Raw genomic sequence first — 19,302 nt, 5'->3', positions numbered from 1 at the left:
AGATGCCAAAATGGCATCACCTAGGATGATGGTTTTTTCTCTAATGCAGCTAAATTGAGCAGGATGCCTTTACCAAAAATAATTTCTCAACCACAGGAGTGAGTTGGATGTTATGGGATGAGGGAAATCCCAGCGAGACTTTCCTTAAGGAACAGACACACTCCCTGTGCCTGAATTCAGTCTGTGAAAAGAATGACCATTAGTCCCAGGGCAGTACCCTTCAGAAAATAAACCACAGCCAGGTGAGCAATGCTTAACCCCTTATCCTAATTTAATTCTTTAATTTGGCAATAAAGCATAAGGAGTTTTGGCACACAGTAGGGGAGTAGAGGTGCATGGGAAAGTTCTCTTTGCTCTAAAATTAGAAGGAAAGTCAGGAGTTTGGTGAAAACCATGGGGAAGAACTTCATTCAGCACTTTCCAAACTTTGTGCAAAATTATCAACTGAACACTTTCTCTTAAGAACAGCACTCATCTGTATCATCACTCACTTCCTTTAAAATATTACAGGAGTAAAATAATTTTGTGGACTGAAGGTCATGCACCACCAGTACTTTTAGTTAATGTAATTATACTCATTATCACCAGAATTACAGTAGTACTTACTTTTTTCCTTTCCTTTTCTTATTTGTCTTCTACTTTCATTATCTTTCTGTTGGGATTTCAAAATTTTCTTCCCTTTTATAACTAGTGTTTCAGTAAAACAACAGATTCTTTGGGGGGAGGGGATGGGAAGTGGATTTGTGTTGTGCCTAAAGGGCTGTCATACCTTCTCTGCAGCATTACATTGCCTTGGCCTACCTACCTTGTCTTCACCTTCTGATTTATTTTTTCTTTACATTTAGGCAGGAGTATTAGGTGATGATGTTAGATGGAAAGACAGGTCCATAGGAAATCCTTCTCTTAGACTATGAAGATTTGAAGATTTAGAGTAAGGCTTCACCTTGATCTCCAGAACAAGTATAAGCCACTCAAAGAGCATAAAGGACTGTCAAGGAAAACTAATTTGTTGTCCCAATGTATGTTTGCTATAAGTATGTGCAAAATACCACCCCCTACCATTAACTAAATGTAATATTCTGTCACCCTCTAGTGGTGGGTTTACACCACCATTTTTCAGCTAGTAGTGATGAAAGATGGTCTTGCTACATGTCTAGCAGAAGACTTTTTAGCATTTAGGAGTTACTAAACCCCAGGGTTTGGTGGCCTGTGTGTATGGATTTATGATTTTGGTCTCCACTGCATATATCTGAATTTTATCCTAGAACTTCATCCTATAAATTAGTATTGGTTTAGGGCTGATTAATTAGAGGTTTGTGGGGGCTTTTAGAATTATTTGTGCTCTTCTCCTTGGATAAGTCAAGAGAAAATTGGCTGAAATCCAACTTGCAAGCTAGGGAGCATGACTGTGCATTTGAAGCCCATGTTGGCCAATCAAATCCCTTCTTTCTTAGTTCCAATTTTTACCCATAATAAAAGTCCTTGGCTAAGACTGTCCGATGCTGCACTGGACCAGTGCAATGCCCATTCTAGTCTGTGAAAGCAGCAATTGTGCCCAAAATCATAGTGTGACCTATGCATCATATACGCCTCTTGGTTTATTTCACAGCAAAGTGATATCACAAATCTGAAAGACTTGACATCACCTATTTTATTAGCTCCAACAATGTGTACAAAATCTGTGTTTCTGACCCAGCTGCAGAAAAAAAGCTGAAAGTACAGTATGCTGGAGTATAGAATTTAATGGGTTCATTTATCAAGATTCCCAGTAACTGATAATATTGATGTGTTTTACACGGATATTGGACCATTTGGTTTCAGATCACATATGACTTAAAGTGTCCTAAGTTACAGCAAAATACCTGGTCTTAAGCTGAAGTGTTGTGCTTTTTACTGGATCAAGATCTGGTGAAACATATAGAAAGTTGATTCAATACTTGAGACAACTGAAACTGTCCCTTTTGATCACTTTGCAGAGCTCTTCTCAGAGGTATAACAAGTGTTATTCATCTCTGACCAGAGACTGTGCAATTCCTCTTGACATAAAGGATAAAATGTTACTACCTATATGTCTGTAATTTTATCAGTATGGGCCATGCATCCACTGCTTATGTGTGAACTCAGAATTGTCCAGTAATTAGAGTGGTTCCCTGTATCTCTGTTAAAGAGGTGTATGGCAGCATCCTTGTAGTTACGAATGAAATGTAAGTGTCTGTCAGTATGTCAGCAAAGGCTTTCTGCAGCACTCACCTCACCAGGAGGATTAGTTTAACCAATCTGCCCTTAGACACTTCAGGAGCAATTATCCCTGCTTGGACTACACAGAGCCTGCCAGCTACATCATGGAAAGGCAAGCAGTTTTCATGAGGGGACTATGCTCTCAGTAAAACTTCCAAGTCTGTCAAGAAAGAACACAGCCTACACTTCCTGTAATGTGTAATAAGCCTGGGACACCCAAGAGGAGTCTCTTGAACCATGTTGCTAATTAGCAAACCTTCTGAATTGCTGAAATTTCAGCAAACCTGCCAGTTGTTGCTTCTACACTCACGAGAGCGTTCTAAAAATGCAACTGGGAAGAGAGGGGGAAAATACTTGCCACGTTGTCATTAACATTAATCTATGTCATTAATTCAGTGTTTTAAAAATAATGCCCAAATAATGGCAGATTTTGCAGCTACTTTCAGGCTTTTATGTCTGCATCTGGATCCTGCAAACATTGCACACGTGTACACCCACATGCAAGCAGAGCTAGGCAGATCCACAGAGACAGAGATTTGCATTAACTTTTTCATATTCATTTAATTTTCCTTCATTTACTGGAGAAAACAAGGGGTTTTTTGCTAATGGAACTGCAGTTACACATAGGGAAAAGGAAGTTATCAGTCTCATCTTTATCATCGTAGATAATGAAGCAATTTCAGTAACACATGGGTCAACTGATTGTTGGTGATGGTGCATCCTTCAGAAAGAATACAAATAGACTTCCCTGACCCTGGAGTGCTAAGAGTAACATGAAACTTACTCTGACTTGTAAGCTGAGCAAACATGACACGGAGATCACAGAATAAGGGCATATATGCATCTTTCAGCCTAGTTTTGACAAAGTGACTTCTTTCTCCAGAGGGACATTTCTGCCATTTTTTTCCAGCATGTTTCACCTTTCACTGACTATTAATTCCAGTATGACTTGACTTCAAATTATGATTCCCACTTATAAGCATATGTGAGTTATTACTTAATTTTTTTCATCATTTATTTGAGTATACATCACTCAGGATATCTAAGAAAATAAATGTATGAAAAACAATTGAGCAAACTGAGTTTAATCAAATGTAGCAAGTTACAAATATTAGAACAAAGAGTATTATTAAAATTCATATTCATTAATTGAGGCGTTTTATTACTAGCAACTTTAAGAATTCAGGCCAGAGCATAATATTTCATAAAACTGCGCAGTTTCTAATATTCGACACAGTATTCATCTAGCTTTAGACTAAAGATAACTTCCCTACGTCTTGTGCAGGCTAACATTTATTTAGCCATAAGTTTTAAACAGAATTTTCAGAGCCTTATGAATTGGATTAATAAAGCATGTTTTGCTAAAAGAGGAATTATTCAGAGTATTCTTATTTCTCTTAATGCATGGCCTATGTAATACGTACCATTCCAACACAAAATACTTCAAAATAAAGGCTTTGGCACAACAACTAGTGTATTTGTTCCATGCAGAAGCACAGCTGAGGCTGGGGTTTAGCCTCTTCATCATGTTAGCTAACAGATAAATAACTATTAGCAATATCAATGCATATGGTAAAAGACCCTGAAGATCTTATCCATGGTTTGCAAATGGGAAAACAAGACATTTCAAAAATCACAACAGTGTTTTGCTGTAACCCATCCTCCTAATTCTCTTTTCAACTAGGCCATCAAATCTTAGGACAACAGTAGTGGCTGCTTATGTGAAAAAATATGTCAGGCTTGGTTGTCTTGGTTGTATAAGATATTAGATCAGTGATGCCAGTTCCAAGTTTGGAAAAGGAAAATGCCAGGCTAGACAGAAAAAAAAGACCTAAATTACTTTCTTTTTACAATGTTGAAGACAAAAGTTTAAGGTGAAAGGGATTAATTCTTTTTCTAGAGTAATAACCAAACTCAATTTCAAAGCAAATTTGGTGGTCCAGGTAAATGTTTTCCTATGGTGTGGCTCTTAAACAGGCTTTGGTGGGTAGAACAGCCATATTTGGTAGCTTCTAAGTATTGTCTGATTTTTGTTTTTCTCAACAGAGCTACAGCGAACCTGTTGATGTTAAAGCCTCCCCACAACCTCAGATGATGAATTCAAAGCAGTCAGTGTTTCATGGGCCTGCCCAGGCCCACTCTGCACTGTACCTCAGTTCCCACTACCACCAACAACCAGGAATGAATCCTCACATCACTGCCATGCATGCCAATATCCCCAGGAACATAGCGCCCAAGCCCAACAACCAAATGCCAGTGACTGTTTCCATAGCAAACATGGCTGTGTCCCCACCTCCACCTCTTCAGATCAGCCCCCCCCTGCACCAGCATCTCAACATCCAGCAGCACCAGCCGATCTCAATGCAGCAGTCCATTGGAAACCAGCTACCAATGCAGGTCCAGTCTGCTTTACACTCACCTACAATGCAGCAAGTAAGTTGGAGCTTTTCAGTTCTCTGGGGAATTGTTTTATTTTTGGGGAGGGCATGGGGAGGGGAGTCATCCAAAAGTTGGCATAGTGAGAGAGATTTAGATTAGCTTTAGTTTTGCAGGTTCAAAACCATGGTAGTATAGGTTTAGTCTTTCAAGGGCAAGAACAAATGAATGAGTTTACCTAGAGATGGAAAACTGCAGTAGAAGTGTTTGTGCTAGCAGTGATGTCCATCATTGTCCGTAGATCCATCTGCAAATCTGTGAGTATCCTGAAACAGTGAAATGCTAAGTTTTCAGGAATCACAGTTCACAAACAAAAGGCTAGAAAACAAATGTCTAGAAAATGATACAAACAATGTCTAGAAAATGATATAATTATAGCTTATGCTGTTATCCCTGTGCTGACTGTGATGTGGAACTGTCAGAGGGAACATAAAGCAACCCAGGTTATGTTGAACATGCTAGATTAAGTGAACAAGAGTGTGTTACCTTATGCCACATTCATAGCTTCATTTTGCTAAATAGATCTTTTTACTGGAACTAAATGGGCTGTGTCCACCATCCCAATATGGGGCTTTTTTGTTTGGGTTTTTTCCCTATTCTGAACATTTTGGATAGTTGATTCTCAATATATTTCCTACTAGTGATGAATTAATGCAGACCATCCATGGTATTGTGCCCTCCAGGCTTATGGAGGGATATTAAGAGAGCAGATAAACTGTTGATTTCATAAGAGAAAATTTCCTTTTGTATTGTATGAGATGTGACTATCAATAATAAGATCTTGCTTTGAAAATTGGCATTAGAATGAAAATTTTTTGAATGGAATTGCAAGAATCTACAAAATTTGTACACACAAAAGTTGTCAGTACTGGCTGGTAATACATAGTCATGAACTTGCTCTGTGTTTTAAATTTCTCTGTAAATTCACCTTTGCTGACAAGGTATTTGCATTTGCTTTCCAAGCCAGAAATATTTCATCTCAAGATTGGCCTTTAGAGCTGGGAATACTTGAACACAAACCATAGCTTCTCACAGGGAGAGCAATTTAACAGGGAAAGAAATCTTCCAAAGCAGAAAAAAAAACCCAAAAGAGTTGAAAGCAATCTGGACTGATAAACTTGGTTCTTCAGAAGATAAATCAAGGTGTACTCAGGATGATTTGGATTTATTCAGAGACTTTGATCTTAGTCTCAAGAGTGATTTGGAGTAATCAGGAAGGAAAACTTGTAAAGTGTTCACAACTTTTTCCTAGTCCAGTTAATTTTTCACTATCAGAGAAAACAGACTCAACAGACTAATGACCACACATACATGGAGTCATGTATTCATTAAGGTTTTCCTGCAATTAGTGTGAGTGTCCCAGGAGAGCCACACCCAAGTCTCAGAGAAACTCAGGAGCTGACCCCAGGCCTGGGCAGCTGGAACTAACAAGAAGAAGTCCTAGGCAGGTGAGCCAGGAGTGTGACTGGAGATCCTAAGCCTGGCAGAATCCTGGTTGAACCTGAAGGCTCAGAGCAATGACACACAAAGCAATACTCTGGTTCATTTACCAAACATGAGAAATTACATCTGTGACAGCAACCTGTTGAGATCGTATAGCTATATTTCAATGAGTTTTTATTGCATGGTAATTCGATCTTCCAAGTTCAGATTGTTTGCCAAGTTCAGTGTCATTTGTATATTACTTGTCCAGTGCAGAACTCCTTATGTCTTTTGCAGAATCGTTAGGCATAATTTACTGAATAGATTGGAAAATCTGTCTCTATTTAGTGAATTAATAGCACAGTTGGGGCTAGCAAAAGATGTAATGCAGATGTTGGATACTTACATATTTACACATAGAACATCATTATTGTATGAATAAACACTTAGGCATTACTCTAAACTCTCTACAAAAGAAAAGCTAACGTAATATGGATCTTCTAATGTCTTATTTTGCCAAGTTGCAGGCTTGTAGCATAAGGTGTGTGCATCCACTGTTTGAAAGTATTTTCAGTCGTCTGTGAGATATGTGGCATGTAGTTGACTTGTTTCTAGCTTAAGAGAAAATACAGGACACTTGGTTGTAGAAAACAGAACTCAGAATGTAGACCTGTATCATGATGAGGTTTTTTTAACTAAGGACAATTACAGTTAAGTAAAAAATGCTGTACCTCTGTGTTCCTGTTAAACTCACGAAATTTTAGGTTAATGCTTTTTACTAACTCCTATTCCTTAGTCAGAAAGCTGATGCTTTTAATGAAGATACTGTGGTGAGATATTTCTGTTTCACTCAAGGTGCTTGTTACTTGTTGAAATTCTGCACCGCCAATCTACATGTCTCTTTAAGCACTGTGTAATATCTGCAAGCCAATTTATATTTCTTACGCTCCTGCTTTTGCTTTAAAGTAAAGCAGCTTTTGAGCTCTGGAAAATCTATGTCATTTCACTTTGGAGTATTTGTTTGGGGTTTTTTTTAGCATCCAACAGCTTACAGAGTTTGTGAATTGAATTTAAATACAGCAAAACGTATATTACATTTTAGGGCTACAGGTGTACTAACAACACCATGATTTGCCATGACAGAACAGAACAGTGGTATCCTGTTCTGTTTCTTAGGTATGACTTTTTTTAGTCAAGAAATGACAGAAAACACTATCCCCAGGATTTCATACTGTGTTGGAACACAGAAGACAGGTTGGCCATCAGGAGGCAAATAGCAAAAAGTCAAGAGACTACAGCCTGGAAGTAAAGGCCTCTTTCTGACTCAATTGTCAAAGGACTCTGCTCTCCCTTCTGCTTGAAATAAAGCAAACACTCTGCTGATCACAGAGCTTGTTAAAGAGGAAAAGATCTAGTGGGAGAAAAATGGAGCTCTCCCAGCAGCTCAGAGTCCGCAGCTGTAAGGAGAAAGAGAAGGCACCACTCTGTCTGGCCTATGTTGAGGAGGGAAGGGGATCTCTGGATGTGAGGTTCAGTCCCTGTGTAGAACACTTTGCTATGTAAAAAGACAGCTAAGAAGAATGGGAGAATATGTATTCTGATAAAGGAGAAGCAATAGTTGTCTTTAAGTCAACTTTTTTTCACTTCCTCTTCCCTCAAGTTGTTTTATTTCCTCCAAGCTTAGGTGTGGCCACTGTAAACCTTTCCAAAGACTCCATGTAAGCAAGCAGCAAGAACAGAAACTAGTTATCATACCACTCCCTAGAGAATGACTTGCAACAGGAGTCATTTTCCTCTTTGGAAGCCTCAGCACTACTCACACTAAATAGACTAATACACTATAAGAAAGAAAGAGGCAAATTTTGTCATGTCACACCACAGCATGAAGCTTAACAGGCAGAAGAGTAAGTCTGCCAACAGCTTCCTAGCAGTCTTCTACTGCAGGTCTTGGCGTCCTCACCTGGCTGGGCACCTTCATTGCAGACTGTGCTGGAGGCATGTTAGAAGTCACCACTGGTGTGTTCTCTTTTTTTTTTTCCTTTTTTCCCAAACATCTGTCTTTGAAATAGTTCATGGCTCACTAGCGTGGCACTCAACAGTAGCAGGCTCTGCAAATCCCTGCTCTCAACAGATCCCCTGCTTTAACTCTGGCTCTGTGGCATTTGGTCAGTCATTTTCTCCAGGAAAAGGAGGATAGTTTCATATCAAAGACCATCTTGTAGTATGTCCGAAGGACGGCCAACTCCAAGAAGAACCACAGAGAGATCCAGATTTCAGTTCTGGCAGGCAGGAGCACTGTTCTCCAAAAACCGTTGTGCGTGAAATTCACGAACTCTTCTGTGCAAACTTTGAGGAGGGACAAATAAGAAGTGCTGACCTGGGGAGAGAGTTCCGTTCCCACTGCTTCCAGAACAATGAGCTGATCTTCATCGGTTCTACAGGGAACAGCATGTCCTTCTCCACATCCAGCACTCTGCCTGCACGTGTGCAGCTGCCAAATCAAGAGTGACTGCCAGCTGGAGAAGGGCAGTCGCTTTTGAGGATCCACAAAAACTACAGAACACCAAGAAAATCAGAAGTGTTGGTAGCCAAAAATCCTCAGTGACTGCACAATTTATGTTATTTTTAAAATCAATTAACTCTGTGGAGTATGCAGCTGATGCAATGCATCCAAATTGTTCTGAAATGTAATGTAAAATTTTGGTATTAGCATTTTGGTCATATACCTAGCATTAGTAAATATTTTTTAATTCCTTTTAAACAATTTTCTTTATTTTGAGTTATCTAAATTGTAACTTCTGGGAAGTAGATTATTTTGTCTCTTTTCTCTTCTGTTCTAACAGGTAATGAATAAATTAAAAAGGGTCACTACTGTAGACTTCTGGGGTGATTGTTTACAGTTATAATCCTTTAAACTGTAAAAAAATGACCATTAGTTCTATTCTCATATTTAGATTTAAATTAGATCCTGAATTTTAATTATCTTTAGCTTCTAATTCTGAAATTTATTATATTTTTCTTAAATATCATTAACAGGAGCCATGTTAAAGTTTTAATTTTCAAAGTCAAAATCCACTGTGCCGTAGTTTTTCTTTTATCCACTTTTGACCCACAGGAAGACTCACAGTAGATTAGAAGAGTGTGATTTTTCTTTCTTTAAATGCTCATGTGCGCATCTTATCACTGTATAATTTTTTAAACTGATATAGAGTTGTTTCTCTCCAGTATGTTTCTTAGGTTTGACATGATGTTTAATTTTTACTCAGCTGGGCTTAGATGATGTTATTCTTAACCCTTGTCATTCAAATCAACACAATTTCTCCAAAGTTCAGGCTAAAACAGCAGCTGGTTAGGGTTAGGGTTAGGGTTAGGGTTAGGGTTAGGGTTAGGTCATTCTTTCCTTTCTCTACTCACACAGACATTTGTGCCTCTTTCTGAGCATACCCTGCTATCCAGCCTGTATACTGTGCTGTTTGGTGTGAAGAGTGAGGAGACTGAGAATTCACTCCCTCCTAAATACACTCAGACCTTGTTAAGGAACCCTTTTAAGTAGCCCTACTGGAAGCATCACCTTCCCTGCTCAAAATCCTTCACCCAAGCATTGCATGGGATGGTGAGTCCCATTACCAACTCTGTCCCATTTCAGTTCACAGGTAGAGGAAGCAAAACTAGATCCTTAATGTCTAGTAACCATAGCTGCAAGTGCATGTGCATAACAAAGCACCAGAAGATTAATGTATGTCACTTTTTTTTTTAATTTTTTTTCAATAATAACTCATTTCAGTCTAATTTTACGTATTTCTTTTCCTTTAGAAAACAAATGTATACAGCAAGATGGTTGCATAGCCTGCCAAAAATAATAGCCTCATTTTTTCTGGTATATATTTTATATACAGCATACTCAGGGACCTGCTGTATTTGTCCAGATTTCTTCTTCTTTTTTGTTAAGCTTTGTCTTCGAATGAGGTCAAGAGAAAAAAAAGTCATTAATATCTGTCAACTTCCTTTATAACCTTAAGGAAAAATCTTTGTATGATATCACACAGACAGATTTTCAATTTCCTTGTGTAATAAACAGATGCTTTAGGATTTGGATGTAATTTAAAGGTTTAAAATATCACATTGAGATTGATGAATAAATCAGTTGTGAAGACAAAAACATTGATGCCTGTTGAAAATACCTCTCCAGACAGGCAGGAAATGAAATTAGTTCCTAGTAAAGTGTGGAGATGAGGATCACTCCTTAGTTCTGCTGCAGGCTTTTTAGGACTTGCTACAGTGGCACAATGAAACTGCTAGGGCTACAGAAATCTAATTAAAGAGCAAATGTCCCTCCTGACATCGAATTAATCTTTATCAAGTTCCCTATTTTTATTTCAATCTGGGACAAGAAAATGAAATTTAAAATTCTAGGCATGTTGCAAAACAGTTGGTGATTTTCTCTTGAGCATTACAATGCAAAAACAATCAGCATTGTTTAATTAGACCTCGAAGCACTCATTTTCTGAGCACTTTTTATTTCATCATTGTTTGTTAAGGGCTTACATAAATAATACCCAAATATTTACCACAAGTCTGGTACAAGGCTGTTTCCTTCTGTTGTACAGATCTATATTTTCAGAGCTTTTTCTGTTGATGAAAAAGCTGAAGTAATTATTGTTTGCATCTTAAACAGTACCATACTTTATCAGTCCTTCATATTGAGTTGAGGTTGCTTAAATGACTTTGCTTTAACAAGCATGCTTTCCATCACCCACAATGCAAGTATTCTGGTAGCCCTCAACCCCCAAGAGGGACTACTGAGACCCTTCTGGAACTGCAGCCTGGCTTAGATATCCCTGTGCCATGTTAGCATGTATCCCCTGAGTGTGTCCTAAGAAACAGGCCCAGTCCCAGGCAGCTGTAAACAAAATAGACTTGCCAGGTACAAGATGAAAATGTTGTTACGCATTATTTTGCAGGTAGAAGAATTCAGTTTGGCTCTGCAGTCCCAACCTTAACATGAGAGGTACCAATTCAGTCCAAACACACTTGCACATGGGCTTTGCTGGAAGAGAGCCAAAGCAATTTGTCTGTGGCCGCACAGAAAATCTGAAAAAATATGAGAATGCATCCCCACCCAGCTCCTGAGTTAAAACACAGGACCCTTCTCTGACATCTAAGCTATTATTTGTCCATATTGCGCTGGTGGTCTCTTCCTCTAATTTGGAGGAACCATCTCCTTGCTTCATGAGTAATGAAGTATTCCATGCTTGTGGATGCTCCCTCTTCCTGGAAGTGTTCAAGGCCAGGTTGGATGGACCTATGAGCAACCTGGTATAGTGGAAGTTGTCCCAGTCCACAGCAGGGGGGTTGGAACCAGGTGGTCTTTAAGGTCCCTTTCAACCTAAACCATTCTATGATTTTATGAGTACTTGTGTCTCTGTGCCTGCTCACTTGTATGCTTTGCTACTGGCTACTGTCCCTATATAGTGTTTTTCTTGTATATATGATAGATCAGGGGATTTGCTACCAAAGATAAATCTGAGTGCCTGAGGGTAGAATGTGTTTCTGTGGTTGGTTTCCTCTTACAGCTGAATTAGAAAGGCCTTATGGTTGATGTTTTGTATAAAAAATGATGACAATGGTATACAAGCCCAAATTTTCTGCTTTCAAATTACATAAAACTCCAATTAAAGTCATTGGGAAATCAGCTCAATTACTGTTTCCTTTGGATCTGTTGCAGGCATGGGGGCTGTCTCCTCAGCTTGCTGTATAGGTTTAGAGCCTGGTGAAAAGGCAGTGTACAGAGCATGGGGGTTGCAGTCCCCATGGGTGTAAAACCCACCATGGGAAGGCTTTAATTAATCTCATTAGCAGGGCAGTATGTAAATAACATGGCAACTAGATGCACAACTCAGCTGTGAACTTGCTCTCTACTAATAGTCCATTTCTTGGAGTCAACAGGGACAAAGTGAGGCTTCAAAGAGTGTTTAAGGTACTGAAGTGTTACTCAAGGTGTTCTCCATATGGAAAAGATTAAGGAACAAAGTTGCAGTCATTGATGGTCTAGACTAAAATCCATGATCAGGATGAGTGAAGTGACGTGGCAGTGCACATGAGAGGCAAAACACCTGCAGGACCTCAGGGAATAGCAAGGAAGAGGGATGAGAAGAAGGAAGTGATGTTCTATTTGAAGGAAGGTAATTTCTGTGGATGGAGGGGGCCAACTGGAAGCTGAAAATATTCATTTATCTCGACGAAAGGTACTGTGGCTGCCTTCTTACACCTGCAGAAAAAACATCTGTCCACAAAATTCCTGTCCTAATGAAGGCTGCGTAAGAAAAGCAATCACACACAACACACTAACACTAAACTAAAAGCTATCAGCATTAATTCGGTCTATTCTGTATGTGGGCTTTGGCTGGGAGGAGTGAGTTTCCAAACCAGGCATCTTGGTGCAAGTTCAGTTTCTGACTCAGTAGCTACACCTCCAGTTAACTTGAGTGGGAATTGTATGCCCTTGCCCCACGAAGGAGTTTGGTCTGGCTTTTTTCAGCAGACAATGATTGCTTTCATACAACATTCCCATGATTTTACCCAGTGTAGCTCTTCCTACTTCACAGGGACACAATGTAGAGGGTGAACCAGATACACTAGCCTTGAAATTTCGATTGTTCTCCTGGGTTTGAAAATATTTAAACATCAGAATATATCAAAAGAGCTAAAAATTATTATGACTTTTCATATGACAGATATTTCAGGGAGCAGGTTAGATGTCTCTTTGTAACTTCCACTTTTTTTTTCTTGTCTCCTTGGTTTCAAAAGCAAGTTATTCTGTGCTACTTTCACTACATTAGTCCAACAACTGTTAAAAAGCTTTGGTTGAATTTCCGTTTAGTTGAGAGAGAAGTGCAAATAAAAGAAGCAGCAGATGGTCCCTTTGTGACTGAATGAAGAAAAAGGGTTTTGAGAACAATACGTGAATAGGTGTAGTCTAATAAAACAGTCAGCCACCTGCTGCCTACATCCTTCAAAAAGATTCTGTTGCATATTCTGGGAATTAGTGACTAGTGTGTATGCTTACGTTTAATCTAAATGGAAGCTCTAAGGAGCAAACAGACCTTTTTGTCCCAGTGCTGATTGAGTTGTTCTCTTGGTTTTGAATTGTTTCTGCTCTGTCTCTTTTAGTTCCATCTTGTGACTCTGTAACAGCTAACAACGCTTTGGCAGTGTTTCATTTCTCAAACCAAAGAAAGATTTTAAAACTTAGAGAGAACCTACATATTTTTGCCTATTTTAGGTTTTATAACCAAAATCACATCTGGAAAAGAAGTGCTGTCTACCATTTCACAGTACACACTGCATTTTTACTTTTTTTAATGCACCCAACCTGTTATTTTGTTTCCATACTTTGTAATGTACTTGTTTTCTCCTCTAGGGATTTACTCTTCAGCCTGATTATCAGAATATCATCAATCCAACATCAACAGCTGCACAAGTTGTTACCCAAGCAATGGAGTATGTTCGTTCAGGGTGCAGAAATCCTCCGGCACAGACTGTGGACTGGAATAATGACTACTGCAGTAATGGGTAAGCAGCCAGTGAATGCCACCTTGTGTTGAGCAACATTCATGACACAAGTATATGATAGAGCATTTGGGAACAGCGTTGTTGCCCGTTTCCCTACGGCATTTCAGAAGTGTATCTGTGATGGCACACATTTATTTACGTATTTATTCAGCAGTTAGACTGTTGTGGGCAAGTTTTCAATACATACATTTGTTAGACATTGTTGTCACCTTATCTCAGCACATACACTTTCTAGTTCTCAGAGAACTTGCATTCCATAGAAGATCAGAACTGAAATCTTAGGGAGAAGGAGTAAGAAAGAAGTTTTAAGATCACTGCCTCCTCAATGAGAGGCAAATGACGTGAACTGTTTTCTAGTCTGGGTCATGAAAATAACTAGTCTGGGTCATGAAAAACCACATCAGTGAGAAGCAGGCCTGATACATGGGATACAAGATACACAGAAGGGAATGGCATGAAGACCACATGACTGTAACGAGAAACAAAACACCATATCTGTAGGAGCCCTATGCCCCCAATATAAGGTTAGTAAATCCTTCCAACCTCCAGCTTCTCTGCAGCATGGGTTTTGTAGAGTCATGGAGTCAAGCCCACAGACTTTTATGGACACTTACACAGCTCTGAATAGACTGTCCTCTGTCAAACAATCCATAGCTACCTGTGGATTTGATTCCTGGTCTCTTCTGGAAAAAAGCAATGTGTCATTGTTCCCAGAACTGCTCTCCAGGTGTGCACTGGGTGTTAACTTCCCAACACTAGCAGCTTTCTCTGAGCAGATATGCCTGTAGATATGCCTACTCTGTGTAGAAAAGCCTTTGTGAATCCGTGTGCCTGAACTTAAACCTATCTTTGCTAAGCTTCTGCTGTCCCCTTGCAAGTGCTTACCTGAACCTGCCAACCCAACACGTTTTAGATACAGGCTATATCTGCACTAGTAAATAAAATATGCCAGAGGTATCAGTGGCTGACACCCATGTTCATGTAACCAAGCTCTCCTGCCTTCTAAGGAAAGTGGCTGCTTTGTATAGAGTGCTTATGGAGCATCATTCCAAGCTCTGTGCTAAATCCACAGCTCTATCCAAGCAGTTTTTGACAGTCAGTGCTGCCAGCCCACTAGTGCAGGTTATCCCACACCAGTGCTTAAACCCATGTCCCAGTCCTGTGCTGTTTTAGAGCCAGATGTGGTCTCCAGGTTGTGACATGTGTCACTATGATTTTTCTTGTTATTACCATGGCAATGCAGCTGTACTTCAGTGATATGCTTGGAATTAATGACATGCAGTGGGGTTGTGGGGCTCATTTCTTTTTCTTTTTTTTGAAGAATATGACTAAAACTTTTTCAAATGTAAAAAAAAAATCACATTTGTTCTTTTTCTCTTTGAACAGGGGCATGCAGAGGGACAAAGCACTCTACCTTACCTGAAAATCTGAAACACCTCTCCTTTCCACTGAGGAATGCAGGGAAGTCTTTTCATCATGGATTGCTTTATGCAGCCAAGGCAGTTCTGCATTTCATTAGAAAATACAAGTTGCTAAGCACTTAGGACTATTTGAGCTTGTGGGTCACCCACTCTGGAAAAAATAGTCTTGCTTCTTTCATTTTCTTTTTTTTTTTTTTTCCCCATTTTTTCTCTTTCTTTCTCCTTTCCACCCCTTCCCTGAGATCCTTTAACGGACATTGCTTTTCTTCTTCCTTGAAGGAAACTTGGACCATTCAGATTTTATGTTGGTTTTTGCTGTGAAGTGCTGCGATAGTAACTGCCTTAGCAACTGTAGATGTCTCGGATAAAAGTCCTGGATTTTCCATTGGTTTTTCATAATGGGTGTTTATATGAAACTACTAAAGACTTTTTAAATGGCTTGATGTAGCAGTCATAGCAAGTTTGTAAATAGCATCTATGTTACACTCTCCTAGAGTATAAAATGTGAATGTTTTTGTAGCTAATTGTAATTGAAACTGGCTCATTCCAGTTTATTGATTTCACAATAAGGGTAAAATTGGCAAACATTCATATTTTTACTTCGTTTTTAAACAACTGACTGATAGTCTATATTTTCAAAGTGTTTGGAGAAAAAAGTAAAATAGTCCCAAATTATATTAATTAAAAATATTGGCTTTGTCTCATGAAATAAACACAAAAAACTTAGGAGAAAAAACTAATGTTGATAAAGAGCAAACACATTTATTTTGTACTGCCTAAAAAAATGCTTCTTTTTTTTTACAGAAAATCACTTTATGTGTACTGGTTAGTAAACGTCATTTAAGTCCTTTTATGTATAAAACTGCCAAATGCTTACCTGATATTTTATTAGATGCAGAAACAGATTGGAGACAGCTAAATTATAACCTCTACATATGGCTATGTATTATTGTTTCTTCATACTGTGTCTGTATTTAATCTTTTTTATGGAACCTGTTGCGCCTATTTATGAAATAATAAATATAGGTGTTTGTAAGTAAATTTGTTAGCATTTTAAAGAGGTTTCTTTGACGCTTTAAGTTTTGCTGGCACAAATTGTTCACAACTGATGTGAATATTTAGTTTTTACAGTGACAAATGTAACAACAAACCTGCTTTATTGGCAGAAAATGAAGGTAACGAAGAACTATTTCTCTATTTCTTTGGTTGTTAAGGAAAAGAAATAAAAGGTATTTTAAGTAATTCCCTTCTTAAAGCATTGTAGCAGGAAGTTGCCCAAAACTAAGACTTGAACCAACAAAACTAACTGAATAAAACTGCATAACACTGCTTCTTGGAACTTCATCATGTTTTGTTAATTTGTCAAGTGGAATAAACATATTACCAAAAGAAATATTACCAAATATGCTTCGGCCATTTTATTATATATGCAAAAGGTCCTAAAGAATTTTAGGGAGTATATCAGAAATAAATTCTAAAATGAAAGGTAAGTTCAACAGCCACAGGGAAAGGGATAAAAATATCCAAAAGAAGGTATTTTGTCAATGTTTGGGATCAGGGATAGCTCTGAAAATACATTTCTGGATGATTTTGTCCCAGATGCCTGTCCCATTAATGAGCTATAATACAAATACTGATTTGTATTTTCTGTGTGAAATAAAGGAAGCAATTCAGATAGAATACACATTAGGCAATGCCATTGATTTTTCTTTATAAAACAAAACAGAAACAAAGGCATGCTTGCTTCTGAATGATTTCAGGCAATGTACAATCAGAATCACTTGGCATGTAATAACTAATAAATAATGCAGATCAGATGTGATTACTCAAATGACTGTAGCTGAGAGCTCTAATTTTCCTGTCTTGAAACTGTATGAGAACTCGTGATTAAATTCACAGTTTATTGTTTGTCTGTTTAGTACTTTAGAAATATATCAGCACTACTAATTACCCAATGTCTTCTATTTATTATATTATAGTAAACTACATTTTCCACTCATATTAATTCTAAAGAGAAAAGATAATTACTGGGAATGAGAAAAATCAACTTTGATTTTGACAGGCAGTTTTCCTTTTTCTTTTATGGGAAAGAACTGTGTTATCTTCATTTCTTTTAGAGCAGGTGCGCAGTCACATAAAGTTGTTAATTTCGGTATCCAAGCAGAGTTCGAAATACAAGAAAACTTTAATGTAAATAAAAAAATACATCATGAATAAAATACTTATTCTGTATGAACCTCTGGCTAATTGGTGTCTCTCAGTCTGTAAGCACGGGAACCTGCAGTGTGTTAGCTGTGCAGCACTTTACCCATCCAGTCAGTGCTCTGAGTGTGGTCCTGTGTCCGGACTCTGTTCAGATGGGACAACTGTGCTGGAAGAGCAGCAGTTCTCGCCATGGGTATACTGAAACCATTTTTCTCCAAAAGAAAGATCCAGCTTCAATGCATAAATGTCAGTTCCTCATGTCTGACCTTGGGAAAAAGAAATGGTTGCCAGCCATGGGCAATCTGCTGTTTGTTTTTGGCTGAGTACTGACAGATACAAATTGCCAATAGATGGTTGGGATCCTTTTGTAAGCAGGTGAAACTCCACTGGAGCTGGTGAAGACGTGTCCCATCCTTCGCTGCAGCACTGTGCCTTAGGCACCACGGTAACACAGACACCCCAGTCACTGGTTATAAGTCACCATCTGTCCTAACCATGATAATGAGAAAGCCCTCAGGAACTAAACAACCTGCACATGGAAGCAACACAGTAACAGCAAGCAAATATGATAAAAACATCTGTCAGAGTGATAGAAACCAAAGGAAATAGTCTCCCATTCATTGAAATTAATATATTTTTAAATTATTTTTAAAATGTGGTGGCAAAATGCAAAGTTGGCGACATATGCACTCTGCAGGTTGTAAATCCCATCTGCTTGCACCAAGGTGAGCAGAGGTTTTGAAAAGCAAAGGCTCTTTGATTTCACTGCTGCTCTCTATGTGCCATGTTTTGGTGACAGGAGATATCCTGGTCTCTCTATCCCTAGACTCACATATGTTCAAGCAGAAATCTCATCCAGCTGCTACCTCTGACAGAAGAAGCCAAATTCCAATTCAAACGGGCCTGCCATAGGATTTTCCCCTCACATTCATCCACAGGCAGTAAGTAATGTATTCATAGAGGGCCCCAGCCATTCACAGGGAAATGTAATGCATTCATGCCCACTTCTCTCTCTCTCACCAAATACCAGCTCCTGATTCCAGTGGCGTCTCTGCCAAATATTCCCTGTGAGGCTCCTCTGTAAACATGAAACCCAACAATAAAAGAGCTCATTACTGGAAGGTAAAACATGCTCTTACCACCTTCCTTAGCCTTTTGAGACATCATCTCACCTTGAACTACCATCTCCAAGTCTGTGTCTGCCTGTTTCTTACCCAGTCCTGTAAACATGGCAGATCCACAGAGATATCTTTCTGTGTTTGGGGAAAATGGAGTAGGTAAAAATCCTTATTTTGCACACACTGTGAGAAGTAGCTGAAGAGCTGTTACGTAGCCAATACAGGAGTTACTCCCCTGGACTCCCATTGATAGGTAGGTATAGAGACAGATATAGCTGCAGATAGAGGCAGAGATATAGACAAGAACACTAGATAGATAGACAGGCAGGCAGACAGATGAACAACCATTACCCTGTTAATTATTTTTTCTGGTGTTTTCAAGCCCTTTTGCATTGAAATAAAATATTATTTGGTGAGTACAGCAGCATGATGGCAGTGTTGCAGGAGGTGCTGAGCACCCTGGAGAATAGGAGGTGCTTTGTGTCAGGTCTCACAGATACCATTTGCTTTTCTTTGCAAATCCATGTATTTTATTATTACCCAGCAGCACATTAAATCACATCTCAAATGTAGCTCTTGCTTCACCAACAAGAGGACAAGTGAGAACAATGACTTATAACGTTTCAGAGTCTGTCACAGTTACTGCCTAATTAGAGAAACCCACTAGCAAATGTGCATCTGCATGGATCCTGTGACTGTCATCATTTCACATTCTATTAAGGACTTGCTGCGATAGACACTTTACAAAGAAATTTCTTTCAGGGTAACACCAAGCTGGCAATCATGTAATCGGCCAGAAAATAAAATGAGAGGAGGAAAAAAAAAAGAGAAAGAGAGAGGAAGAGGAAAGGAAAAGGAAACCTACCTATTTGGAAAACAATGTGTGCAAA

General features: G+C 38.8%; 1 protein-coding gene across 3 annotated transcripts in view; it reads left to right on the top strand.

Annotated features, from left to right (window-relative positions):
- TOX (thymocyte selection associated high mobility group box) overlaps positions 1–17,325 on the top strand; it is a 219,393-nt gene extending 202,068 nt beyond the window's left edge. For all 3 annotated transcript variants that reach the window (XM_042022585.1, XM_042022586.1, XM_042022584.1), the window contains 3 exons: positions 4,285–4,671; positions 13,517–13,668; positions 15,055–17,325. In XM_042022585.1, the coding sequence (XP_041878519.1) occupies positions 4,285–4,671; positions 13,517–13,668; positions 15,055–15,091 (576 nt within the window). In that variant the 3' untranslated portion in view covers positions 15,092–17,325. The remainder of the gene's footprint in view (positions 1–4,284; positions 4,672–13,516; positions 13,669–15,054) is intronic.
- The last annotated feature ends 1,977 nt before the right edge of the window (positions 17,326–19,302 follow it).

This window comes from Corvus kubaryi, unplaced genomic scaffold (genome assembly GCF_017639235.1).
Source record: "Corvus kubaryi isolate FWS band 111438036 unplaced genomic scaffold, C.kubaryi_AGA036_p1.0 37216, whole genome shotgun sequence".
NCBI lineage: Eukaryota > Metazoa > Chordata > Aves > Passeriformes > Corvidae > Corvus > Corvus kubaryi.
Note: the sequence above shows the minus strand (reverse complement) of the source record. Positions and strands in the feature narration are given on the sequence as shown.